At 37.4% G+C, this 13720-nt stretch overlaps 1 protein-coding gene across 7 annotated transcripts in view; it reads left to right on the top strand.

The window, feature by feature from the left end:
• The window catches only part of VCAN (versican), a 111897-nt gene that overhangs the window by 14994 nt on the left and 83183 nt on the right, over positions 1–13720 (top strand). For all 7 annotated transcript variants that reach the window (XM_072736869.1, XM_072736866.1, XM_072736868.1 and 4 more), the window contains exons 3-5: positions 3409–3786; positions 7299–7473; positions 7560–7687. In XM_072736869.1, coding sequence (XP_072592970.1) covers positions 3409–3786; positions 7299–7473; positions 7560–7687 — 681 coding nt within the window. The remainder of the gene's footprint in view (positions 1–3408; positions 3787–7298; positions 7474–7559; positions 7688–13720) is intronic.

The raw sequence follows: 13720 nt of genomic DNA, 5'->3' as shown, positions 1-13720 counted from the left end.
GACTTGGTTGTTTGGATATTCCTCTAATATAAGTGAATGAGTGATGCACAGTTATGAGTAAATGAATGAACAAGAGAGTGATATTTATCATGTGAGAGAGTAATAAATTCCCATATTCTCAATCTGACATTTATTTGGCCAAGGTGTGTGTGTGTGTGTGTGTGTGTGTGTGTGTGTGTTTGGTCAAATTGTGTAGATGGAATTTACATCATTCTCCACACAATTTAATGACAGAGAATGAAAGATAATTGATTATTCAGAGTTTTATCCCTTACTCTACTCATTTTGACCACAAACTATCCAGTGGAAACAGTGAACTTTTTGTTAACATTCATTTTTATTACTTGCATTGTTCATAATTTCAGACTAGTTCTTGCAGGTAGCATTTTTTAAAAAACATGCATGATCTACAAACATTATCTTCTGAACTACTAAATTTCTTCCTTAAAATATTTAGATTCAGTGAACTTAGTTCTTGTGACCCATGCATTAAGACTCAAGATTTTATACACAAAAGACTTGACCACACAGCTTCTTGTTAATCCTGTTGTTAGAACTGAATTCTACATGAATATATATTTATATCCAACCGAAGCTTTTAATTTTCTTGTATCTATAAACATCTAGCACAATAAATAACCCTTGGGAAATTTGCCTTTTGACATCATTTTGTTCCAATATTTTTTTTTTCATAACAGCACAGTTATTGAGCAATGCTCTGAGTTTCAAAAGCCACCCAACTGGATAGATTGGACTGAATCTTGTTTCTGCCTTTACACATCTAAAATTGTGAAAAGAATTATAATTTAGTAATACATATTATGGGATTGGACGTTAGTTTATCTTAAGCTCATTTTTAAGGAGATGATAAAGAATCTCATCATTTTTATCATAATTGAGGTTGATGGTAAAGCTGCTTATGCTGCATTAAAAGAGCGATACTTTGTTCATGGTGCAGTAAATCATCTAAATAATTCTCCAGGAAGGAAGAAGAGATTTCCTAGAACATATGATAAATGTAAATTAGGAGAATTTAGATCACAGAATTCTCACCCCTTCCCTTCTCAGAACCCCTATTCTTGGCAAACAAAACAAAACAAAACAAAACAAAACAACTTTGTTTTCATTTCCCTAATGGGGCCCAAATTAAAGGATTATGAATCAGGTAGGGAGTACCCTGTGGAGTTTATAGATTTATTTAAAAGATCATGAAATTACTAACAGCTGTCAGTGTAGATAGCAATTAAAGAAATAGGATGGGATAGAAATAGAATGGGTCTAGACTTTGCAAAGGAACTAGGGACAGGGGAAGAAACCAATAAATACCAAAGCTGAAAGATGCCTTGATTAGTTTTGAGGAGACTTGCCTTCTCACCCAGGTCTGTCACCAGGCAGCTGGGAGGTTGAATGTCACTTCCTCTCAGGGGAGAATCCTTAGTAAGGGATTGGACTAGCTTTAGTCTGAGGGTCAGCTTTATTTAAGAGAATCTATTTTGTAAGCCAAGGATTAAACAGAATGGAATTGTTCCCTTGATATTATATTCCAAGAAGAGGGTGATCTTAATAACTTAGTGCAGTTAATAGTATACTTTATTTTTATTTAATTTTAAGTGCCTTCGATCCTGTTTTGGGACAGGTTATATATAGATTAGTAAGATGATAAACAAGTGCATGACAGCAATAACCATAATAAATAAGAAATATGTGAGAGATTTCTGTCAGAAATACTATATATACAATACTGTATTGATTATTTTAGATTTATTTGTATCATATGAAAGGTTTTATAGACCAGTCTTTTTGAAGTTAAATATCAGTCTTTAACAATAGAGATGATTTTTTTCTTAAACTCCACAGTATCTCCTTATCGTCCTGCAATTTTCAAAATAACTTATATCCCACTGAATCCTCAGTGCATGTTGACAGCTAAATAATTTCCAATGAATGGCTATATTCAGATGTGTGTTACCGATACCTTGACTACTAATACACTAATTGTTAGGCACACATCACTTTAATTAGGAATTATTATTTCACTCCATCTGCAGGCTACTATTAACTTGTTCATCATATTTTCATGAAGATTGCTTATGTGTCAACATAATTTCTATTGTTTTGGGATTGTTTTTAAAGATTTTATTTATTTATTTATTTATTTATTTATTTATTTATTTATTTATTTATTCATGAGAGACACACAGAGAGAGGGACAGAGACACAGGCAAAGGGAGAAACAGTCTCCCTGCAGGGACCCCAACGTGGGACTCGATCCCAGGACTCCAGGCTCATGCCCTGGGCCACAGGCAGATGCTCAACCGCTGAGCCCCCCTGGCATCCACGTAATTTCTATTGTTATTGCCAACACATTATCTAGCCAATTAGCAGGAACTGGAAGATGGTGAGGAAAGAAGAGAAAGAGGGATGGATTCCTGTAAAAAAACATTTCTTTTACATGTGATAGTGTTAAATTGCAGTCGAGGTGTTCTTTCTCATTAAAAGTTTAGGGCTTAAACAGAAGGACATTGTTCAGATTAATACTTCAGGTGGGTTAGGTGAACAGACCAAAATTCTACCCCCCAGGATACAACTGAGGGTCAGTGTTTCACTGCAAAGTGTTTGCAGCTGGGTTTGTCATTATGATGAAAGCCTTTGGTTCAAACACTGAACCAAATGAAGGTCCTTCAACTGTTAGACTTCCTCCTGCTTCAGTCTACTGAGGGACTTTTTAAAATTTTCACTTCCTATTTGCATTTTATTTTCATTTGCTCTAAGGTAATATGGCAGTTATCTTAAATGATTTTCCTCTCCTGACCCCATAGATGTAAATTTGTCCTTCAACTGCTCTTCCTAACATTGGTCCAGTCTTTCAAATCTGCATTACTGATTCCAGTCTCCTTTTGCCCTTGATTGCTTGCCTCCCTATATATGCCTTATTCTATCGCATGTTTTTTCCTGTTGAACACTAAGTTACAAATACTTCAAAGTAAATGCCATATTTTTAGTACATAAACATGACCATTATCAATCCCTGTCTTCATTGTAAAATGTTCGTAAAATCGTATACTATTCTTGGGACATCTGGGTGGCTCAGCGGTTGAGTGTCTGCTTCTAGCCCAGAGTGTGATCCCGGATTCTCGGGATCAAGTCCCACATTGGGCTCCCTGCATGGAGCCCGCTTCTCCCTCTACCTGTGTCTCTGCCTCTCTCCCTGTGTGTCTCTCATGAATGAATAAATAAAATATTTTTTAAAACTTGTGTACTCTTCTTTGTATATATAATCAATCTAATTATCTCATATATTGAAGATGCAACCAAAGGAAGGTAAGGTTTCTGATCCATTCACTTATTGAATAGACTCAGTTGAGGTTTTTTAAGGACTGATAATTTGGTATTTTTTCTTTCTTCTAGCCAAAGTGGAAAAAAGCCCACCTGTTAAGGGCTCCCTGTCTGGAAAAGTCAACCTACCTTGCCATTTTTCCACTATGCCTACCTTACCGCCCAGTTACAACACCTCCAGTGAATTTCTCAGAATCAAATGGTCTAAGATTGAATTGGACAAGAATGGAAAGGATTTGAAGGAGACTACCGTCCTTGTAGCCCAAAATGGGAATGTCAAGATTGGTCAGGGCTATCAAGGAAGGGTGTCCGTGCCTACACATGCTGAGGTGGTGGGGGATGCCTCCCTCACCGTGGTCAAACTGCATGCCAGTGACGCGGGCCTGTACCGCTGCGACGTCATGTACGGGATTGAAGACACACAAGACACGGTATCGTTGGCGGTGGACGGTAAGGCTTTCCAAACTGTGACAGTAGTGTAACATGACGCCTGGTCCAGAAGTGCTGTGAAACAGCACCCGAAGTAACTGTAGTTCACACTTAGACAAGTGCAAGAAACAGTCGTTTCAACAGTTTGTGCCTTTCACCAGACATGAGCTGTTATTTCTTCAAGGGTCAAGGAAGGTGACCTTTTGGCACAGCAATGTCACTGATTCAATACAGTGAAGTGCAGTATCGTGGAAATGATGACTACCTCAAGCCATGAGAAATAGTTCAGGAATTATTACTTCATTATTGAGACCTGTCAGTGATCATTTTTAATACCATGAAGGCTGACCGACAGTTTAATATTTACAGTGTGTGTGTATGCACATATACACACACACACCCTTTTCTTCTTTTTTTCTCACTGTCCTAGCGTGATTATAAAAATCTTTGAGTTTGTTTTTTAAGAAATATAAATTGTCTTACTTACATTGGAGAATTAAGGTACCTAATAAGTATCATGGTGCCTTAGAAAGGCCAGCACTTGATAAACATTTGAATTGGATCAAAATAAAACTCAGTGAAAATTTTTTTAAAGGTCAATACGCTAGCTGTTATATATTAAGTCTTGCGATGAGGCATTTTCATTTTAGCCCTCTTTCAGTGGTGGTTTATATGTCATTTGAATTTAAGTTAGGAAACAAAGCAAAGAAAAATCGCTTTAATTGGGTACACACATAATACCATAGCTCTTGGAAACAGAATATTTTGGCAAGTTATTAAGCACAATTCTAATACCCAGACATGATGAAACAGATTTTTCTTCCATCCCTCCATTCCCTATAAAATATTTACCTTTCAGAAATATATACAAAGGGTTTTATTTAAACTTTCTTGTATAGCCAAAAGGAAATACTTTGAATTTCAGATGCAATGAATTAATTTTCTGTACATCCTTTTATGTACAGATTCTGTTACTCTCTCCTACCAATCTATTTTTATGTTGTCCATGCATTCACTAAGTAACCTGGGCTATTCATTCTTTTAGCGTTTTTTATTATTTATCTTAGTTAGCCTAGGACTGTTTTGCTCTACTGATGTTCTCCTATTTCTCTTTGTGTGTGTGTGTTTCTATGTGTGTGTGTTATATTTATATCTTGTATAAGCATATAGATTATTAATGAATTATAAATAAATATATATATAGTAGTGGTAGGTACTCACTATGTATAAATTTATATTTATGTTTTTAAAATCCCAAAAGGAGTTTAACAACTTCTTACTATTTTCATCGTTAAAGAATTAGCAATGGATTTGCCCCTTGCCCCTCTGAAACAATGAAAATCCTCTACTTAATCTCCTTAGCCCCATGAGGTCTTCAAATTATCCCAACAATTGCAGATACTTACACCCGCTGATATGCCCTGCCCTGCTCTTGGAGGCCCTCTTATGCCCCCTTACTGCCAGTCTTCAGTGCACAGGGAAGGTTTTTAATTACCAAGAGGGCTATTTGAAGCTTTGATCAACATAAGACTAATTTAAAACCATTCAAATTCTTGCTAATCCTTAGAGATCATCATAAACTACCTCATACTTACCAGATAGCACGATATATACTTCCTGACAGTTTTAACGTAGTTCTATAGAGGTACAAATTTTCTGAAAGGCGTTCGATGAATTTTCCATTGCAATATCAGAAATGGGAAAGTTAATGTTAATTATCAGTGCATCTACTTGGTGCCTGTGCTGGTCTTCTTGTGTTGACACTTTTCAGAAGTGCTCATCTACGACATGGCTAGTCTGACCCCTGTAGTTATTTTATTGGCATATACCTGTCTTGGGAGGAGATAATGGGCATGTGGAAGACAGTCTCGTCTGGCTGTGGGATATAGATTGTCGTCAACCTCAATGAATTATTAAGAATAAAATGAGAGTGGGAGGTATCTTGGAAACCAAAGTTCATTCTGGATAACAACAACAACAACAAAAAAGTAGTCATAGACAATCTTTTTTTTTTTTTTTTAAGTTTGTTTATGAGAGACAGAATGCATATAAGTGAGGGGAGAGACGGAGGGAGAAGGAGAGAAGCCCAAGCACTAAGCATGGAACCCAGAGTGGGACTCCATCTCACCATCCTGGGATTATGACCTGACCCCAAATCAAGAGTCAGAATCTTAACCCAGGTGCCCTTGTGATAAGACTCTTAATAAAATCTTAATCCGGGATGCCTGGGTGACTCAGCGGTTGAGCATCAGCCTTTGGCTCAGGGTGTGATCCTGGAGTCCCGGGACTAAGTCCCGCATCAGGCTCCCTGCATGGAGCCTGCTTCTCTCTCTGCCTATGTCTCTGCCTGTGAATAAATAAATAAAATCTTTAAAAAAAATCATGAATAAATAAAATCTTAAAAAAAAATCTCAATCATAAGACCCAGTTGCCCCAATTTCTATTTCTTAGTGACTTCCGAGGCACTTTACCTTGACTTACTTTGCAGTGTTATAAAAATGAGTCACCATGTTTTCTCCAATTAAAAATGGAGATGCTCTTGTTGAAGTTGGAGGAGGGGACCAACCCCCCTACCATCCTTCCCTCAGCCCATTGACAATTCCCTGAGCCCCAGAGCACAGTTCAAGAACCACTAGATTATGCAACTCCTAACATACAGTAAAGTGGAATTTGAGACAAGTGCCAAGATGCCTAGCTTCAACTCAGGAGAGTCTCGGGAACTTTATTTCAGGCCTTCTTCAGGACAAAAATCGATGGTATATTTTATCTGTCTTAGTGGAAGCCCCCAGTTATGCTAGTCAGATGGTGAATAAGTAACTACTAGCCTATCCAACATTTTTAAAGCCTTTACATAATTTGACTTTCATATCAGATAACATAAGCAACATTTGTTATACTTTATGGTGGGGGGAGATTAACAAACTAGGGATTGGAACAAGCCTTCTCACTCATACATAGGCCATAGTCTTTTCCATCTTTTCCATTGTTTTTACAAGTAGATATCTTCATGTTTTATGTTTGGAGGAAGTGGCATTAGTGAATGTTCCATGTGCTTCTATTGAGTCAGCCTCGGAGTGACTCAATAGAAGGTGGGTCACCTCAATAGGTGCCCATGAAGTAGGGCAAATTGATCTTGTGGCTGTCTTAACTCTTTGTGTCTCCTGCAGCACCGACTCCCTTTAGTTGTCCAATGTTCTCATGGTAGTGTGAATACTATCTGTGATCAGAACAACTGTCCACCACTTGGGATTTAATGGCTTAAATCTTTTTCTTAGATTGTTTTCATGAGAACATAAAATTCCTGGCTAGAAAACTTTCTAATGGAACAGAATGGGACACCTGGGTGAATGGCATTTCTGGGGCTCCTCACATCCCCATAATTTTGTGTAATGCTTCATCAAGTGAAAATAAAGAATCACCATGGTGTTACTACCATGTGAGCGATTAATTTGATATATTGCTCCATAGGAAACTTTGCAAAGTATGGTGGGATATTTGAACATGCCCATGATTGTTCACTGCTCTCTTTGCAGGGGTTGTGTTTCACTACAGAGCAGCAACCAGCAGGTATACACTGAATTTTGAGGCTGCACAGAAGGCTTGTTTGGATATTGGAGCAGTCATAGCAACCCCAGAGCAGCTCTATGCCGCCTATGAAGATGGATTTGAGCAGTGTGATGCAGGCTGGCTGTCTGATCAGACCGTCAGGTGAGAGGTCTGGGGGCCACAGGCTGTCAATTTATTAATTTGAGAATAAGAATAAAGTGCTACTTAATAGTCCTTTATTTCCCCAGATATCCCATCCGGGCTCCCCGAGTAGGCTGTTATGGAGATATGATGGGGAAGGAAGGAGTCAGGACCTACGGATTCCGTTCGCCTCACGAGACTTACGACGTGTACTGCTACGTGGACCACCTGGATGGTATGATGTTTACATTTCTCAAGCTTCATTCGAACTAAGAAAATTGAAGAAAGACTGGAAACACGTAGGAGTTGAGCAAGTTTTCATGCTTGTTTGGATTCCAGACAAGAGCATTTAGTCTAAATGACCGTATGATTGTGGTGAAATAAGCTTAAATTAAAGTGGAAAGAGAAGGAGGAGTGTGCAAATGGTTATGCAGGTTAGAAATGTCTTCAGTTAATGGCAGGTTTTCTCTCAGGCATGCTGCTGTTGGACTGTTTCCAATACGCTTTTAGAGCATTAAGAATAGAAAGCTGTAAGGGTGGTACCTATTCTTGTGAGAACTTCAGGTAAAATCCTGTGATGACAAACCACTGTGCATCCAAGTGCTGATAAACACCCTGAAGCTCAACTAAATAGCCTCAACTAGCCCAGGAGGGAGTCTCAGGTTTTACTTCTTCTCCTGTTAACTTTGCTATGCTACCATTCAGAGCATTCATTCGTTCATTCTTTCATTCAAGAAATCACCGACTGGATGCTTGGTACTCTGCTACTTGTTAGGGATGTGAAGCCAGAAAAGATGCTTCGAGCCTGATTGATTTTGGCACTGTCATTTCTCACTTGGCTTGAGTAAGAGGCTCTAAAGACAAGTATGAGTTCAAGAGTGGCATCAAAGGGACACGATGCAGTTTTATTATAGACACATGGAACAGAAGTGTCTGGGGGTTTTGAACTGGAGTGTCATTTCTATTAGCAGGCAGCTTAAAGTCTAAATGTATAAAGAGGAGTATTGAATTGAGTTATATTTTCAGTTTTGGCTCGGTACATAGCGGAAGGATAATCTCAATTTTCTTATGTGTAAAATAAAAAGGTTAGATTAGATAATTTCCACAGTCCCTTTCAACATTAAAATTCTATGATTCTGTGAATTGAATAACAACCTCAGAGACTAAAAACTACAAACTAAGCAGCTTATATTTTCCTAATGCCCTGATTAAATTTGAATAAGAAGGCTGGCTTACTAGAGGGCTCCCTAAGTGTGGTTCCCTAACATCTTAACATTCTTATTATAACTATCCTTTAGCACTGTAAATGTATTTTCTAAATTAGAATTTCAGATACTAATCATTTCCATTTTTGTACAAAGGGAAAATATACAAAATCCAACCTATGATATGTATGTGATACATATATATAGAATTTTGAATATAAAATATACATATACATACAGAATTTGAATGTTTTTGTTTGGGTGCATAAAAGTTGAAAGAGAAAGAAAAATCAGTATAAATACTAATTGAAGCACACTGAAATTTCTGGTGAGCAGAGTAACAAGGCTTTATTAGTTTTATAGAAGGAATTTGACAGTTCTGAAGGATATTCAGTATGTTTACAGTGACATTATTCTGGAAATGTTTTCTTCCTTGTTTGTTGTCCCTTGGAATAATTTGCAAATCTTTGGATACTGATTTTTTTCTCTGTTGACCTGAAATTGGACTGATGTTGTTGAAGAGATTAAAGAGGCCCTTATGACTGGGGATATATGAGGAAGATCGCAAGATCTTGTAAAGGTCTCTCTCCTTCCTTTACTGAAGCATGCCTCTCTTGGAAGTAAAGACCATTGGCTAAACTTTGAATTGATACAAATTCTTGGGGAAAGTTGACTATATAAAGTTGCATCTGATGTTTCAATTGCCACGTTGATAACAGATTATTTGAAATTAAGCCAGATTTCCTCATAAGAGAGCTTTATTACCATATTCATGGGTATCGTAATTACCACCTATATTTTATTGTTTTTGACAGCCACGTGTGTGTGTGTGTGTGAGAGAGAGAGAGAGAGAGAGAGACAGTAAAAAACTAGAGATATTGATGCATTCAGAATGCCTCTGATGGAACACACAACCAGTTATGAACTAAGGTACAATAACATTAGATCAGAAGCCAAATGATTCCAGATGGTCTAATGAAGAAGTCAATTAAGTATAAAATGAAGCGTAGTTTACAAGATAATTAATTTTGTTTTAATTTAGTCATTTAAAATGGAAGATATTTAGTGGATGGAATATCAACCCTCTTTTTTTTCTTCTTCCTTGTTTTATAATGTCATATTCATTCTGAGGTATGAATTTCTTTATAAAACTCAAATAATTATACTCTATTAAATCCAGCTAGTTTAGGGGAGGAAAAAGTGCTAATCTGGTTCTTATTCTAAGATGACGATTATAGCACAGTTATACATATGAATATAGTATTCAGTTCTATTAAAAAAAAAACCCTAGTAAATGTACAACAACAATTATATTAGCTATATCCACGAGCCAGGATTCCAGTATTAGCCTGTGTTCTTGGAAATGGTCTAGACATTGTGGTGGCTTATTAGCCATGTTTCAGTAACAGGACACTGTTACCAAATTCCAAATTAATGGAATTAAGATTCTAAAATAGGAAATCTAAAAATTAAGATAATATAATCACAAAATAATCCGTATTAGAAAGTTTAATCTGTATTTCCTGGTGAGGTAGTTTTGGAAAGCATTAAGAGTGTTCCTTATTAGGAAATTTAATTTGGGTTTCCTGGAAACATAGGTTTGGAAAACTTTGAAAGCATTTAGAATAGGGTTGAGATGATCATAGAGTTCAGAAAATTGAGTCAAGGATTGGAGTTATTTTGGATTGGTAAGGACAATGCTGAGAGAGCAGTCTTGGGAGGCAGTTAAGATCCCTGTAATTAAGAACAGGAAGGATATCAACTGAATCCCAGCTCTGTCACTTACTAGTTGTGAGATCCTGAGCAAGGCTTTACCTCTGTTTCAGTTCCTTCTTTGAAATAGAGACAATTGAATACTTATTTTTTAATCATGGTATGAAGATGAAGTAAGTTAATGTATAAAGCTTTTATCACAGTGCTCAGAGTAGGTGCTCAGTAAATAATAGCTTATGGATAGTGGAAAGGTTCTTTATTTCTACTGAATTCATAAAAAGAAGAAATGAGTTAGTTGGGGTGACTGCGTGACGGGCACTGAGGGGGACACTTGACGAGATGAGCACTGGGTGATATGCTATATGTTGTCAAGTTGAACTCCAATAAAAAAATAAAAAATAAATTTTAAAAAATGACTTAAAGTTGCAACCTTGTGAATTAGGTTCAATATAAGGAAAATTTTTCTGACAATGAATACTGCAAAATGTAGAAATAATCCTGACAGACTGTAAAATTTCTTCTCTGGAATTTTCTTAAAACTTGAATTTTTCTGAGATGTTCTGATTGCAGTATTCTGTCAAGGTCTGAGTTTAGTACTTTGAAATATATAGAAAATAACTGGAAATGTCTCACTTTTTTTTTCATGTCAAGGCATTTTGAATACCATAAATTGCTTGAATATTACTGAAGAATTAAAATTAATACAGTGGCAAAAACAGAATTCTTGTGTTATCCCTCCTAAATTGTTTAATCAGTTTATTATCTGATTAGAACATTATATTCTTGAGTAACAATGTTCAGGAATTAATCTGGTATCCGAGTCCCCATAGGAGGTCATGCAAGTGGGAGATTTAAATAATCCTGGAAGTGCTTTGTGAATTAATGCATTTCTGTGCTAAAACCTGGCAATTTGATAGAAAGTATGTGTGTCATAGCAAAAAAAAAAAAAAAAAAAAGATATCCTAAATAAGTTAGATAAGAGAATGTAGGAAAGAAGGGAATACAATGTAAATATTTTGTCTAAAAACCCCACTCAAACATTTTAGGAATCTTCATTTGTTTCTTTAATAAAACTAATAAATTGACCATTTGATTTCTTTATGGTAGCAGGTACTTGTAAGAAAACAGTTTCCTTTATAAAGGGGTTTAATCCTCTCTGAAGATGAATCATGGGGTGGTAGGTGAGGTCAGACTGCTTTCATTTTCACAGGTGACCTGCCTAGTTTCCTTGCAAATGAGTCCATACTTCCAGGCTCATCCCTAGACCTGACAAATGATTGATCTAGTAGCTCTGATATGGGCAACGTGGGGACTTACATCTCATCCTTCTATGGCCCGTATTTTCTCTGTAACCCTACCCTTTGGCTATTACTTCACCTGAAATAACCACTACCCTCTTATTCTGATTTCCTGGCTTTCACGTAAGGCTCCCAGCACTTTGATGTGTCTGTACTATGGGCTTTTTCCTTTTCACCTCCTGTATTCTTCCTAAGTCCTAGTTGTCTTTCTCACCTTTACATCTCTGAACCTTGAATATATGACATTAACCACCCCCAAATGTTTGCTTAAGCCTCTCTCTCTCTCTCTTTCTCCCTTAAGACTTTGGCTTCTGGGAGGGAAGGAGTCATGTATATCCCCATGATGCTCTTGGCACATAGTAAGCGCTCCACAGATAGAGCTGAAGAAATGTGTGAATTCCTGAATTAACCTCCAGACTAGAAGTGCCCACTCTATTCACCTTGCTTTGCGCTTGCCCTCAGGATAACTTCACCTCTCTCCAGACTTAATCACCATTCTGCTTACTTCCCAGATTTTGATTACTCCAATTTCCTTATCAGTTTGTTTAATTTAAACTTGTTCCTTGTAGGTAAACCATAAGTCAAATGCCTTGTAGGAGGAATGGGGCACACAAGTATACCAAAATAACGAATGAGTGAAAATGGACATGTTTCTAGTTTTGCATGGAATTCTCTTCTGAATGCCATACCCGTGTTTCTAGTTTGTGAGTTCTTTCTGTGTCTCACCTCAGGTTTTGATTCTCACAGATAATGCCTATGCCTTTAACACACCTTCAAGGGGCCTGTTTTACAACCATCAAAGCGCTCAACTACTGTGTCCATGTTCTTCTCCTACTCAACATCTTGTAGTAAATTTTCTTTAAGACTTTTATTTATTCATGAAAGACAGAGAGAGAGGCAGAGACAGAGACAGAGGGAGAAGCAGGCTTCATGCAGGGACCCTGATGTGAGACTTGATCCCCGAACCCAGGATCACACCCTGAGCCGAAGGCAGACACTCAACCACTGAGCCACTCAGGTGTCTCATCTTGTAGTGAATTTTTTGTCATCTTTCTCCTCAAGCATAAACTCTGCATGATCTTTGAAGCCCCTCAAACCTGATTAGAGAATAACCACTTCAACCCTGTTTCTGTCTTTCTAACACGATCCGTGTACCAGCCCTCTCACAGACCCTGTGCTTGCTCTTACCTGCAGTTCTGCTTTGGTCCTCTCAGAGAACATACACGCGCCCCCTCGCCCCAGCTTTCCAACACTGCTCATCCCTGTGCCTGAAGATTTACTGCTTCCAAGAGCCCATTTTTGGCTCTTCCAGCTCAAGCAGAGATTTCCTTACTCTGAACTCTCATTTTTCATAGAGATAGTTCCACATACTTGGTGTTTAACTGTCCTTTCCTTGCTTCATAGTCACCAAATACAAAATGTGATCTGTTAGTTTTGTTTTGCAAAACTTCTGTAACCGCTGGTAGAGATAAGGCCGTAGACATCTCTACCTCTCTCAATCGCAATGAAGGACCTATCCCATTAATACAATCCTAATAGTTACTCAAGAAATACTTGGTGGCAATTGCATTATTTCTTCAAACTTTGTCTCTTTTGGAATACAATTACCACTACCCTTCCATTTCTATAATATTTGAAAAAAATGCTTCACTTTTTCACCAAGTTTACTAAGAATCTATTTTTTTTCCATCTTTATTGGATCACCATGATACTAATTTTTCTCTTTGAATTGCTCCTCTCACTCTTCCCCATGGTGTCTCTTAGAAAGAACTCCTTCCTAGAGATACTTTTTTTCTCTTTTCCAGCTTCTCACAGTAATTTCCCTTTCCTGCCACCCTAGCTAATCATCCCTCCCTGGGATTGGTTCCTTTGTACCTATTCACAATTTACAGGTTAATTTTTATACTGCTTCTTCATGTCAAAATCCAGGATGATTCTATCACTTCCATGATTTGTGTAATACTTCTGTGTCCTCCTTGTGTCTGGCCTAGAACCAAAAAATAACTTTAGGTAAAGGCTCAGATGTCATTAAACAGGTCTTAAGCAGGGCTT

The sequence above is a fragment of the Vulpes vulpes genome, chromosome 14 (assembly GCF_048418805.1).
Source record: "Vulpes vulpes isolate BD-2025 chromosome 14, VulVul3, whole genome shotgun sequence".
Taxonomy (NCBI): domain Eukaryota; kingdom Metazoa; phylum Chordata; class Mammalia; order Carnivora; family Canidae; genus Vulpes; species Vulpes vulpes.
This window is presented reverse-complemented; position numbering and strand designations above follow the sequence as displayed.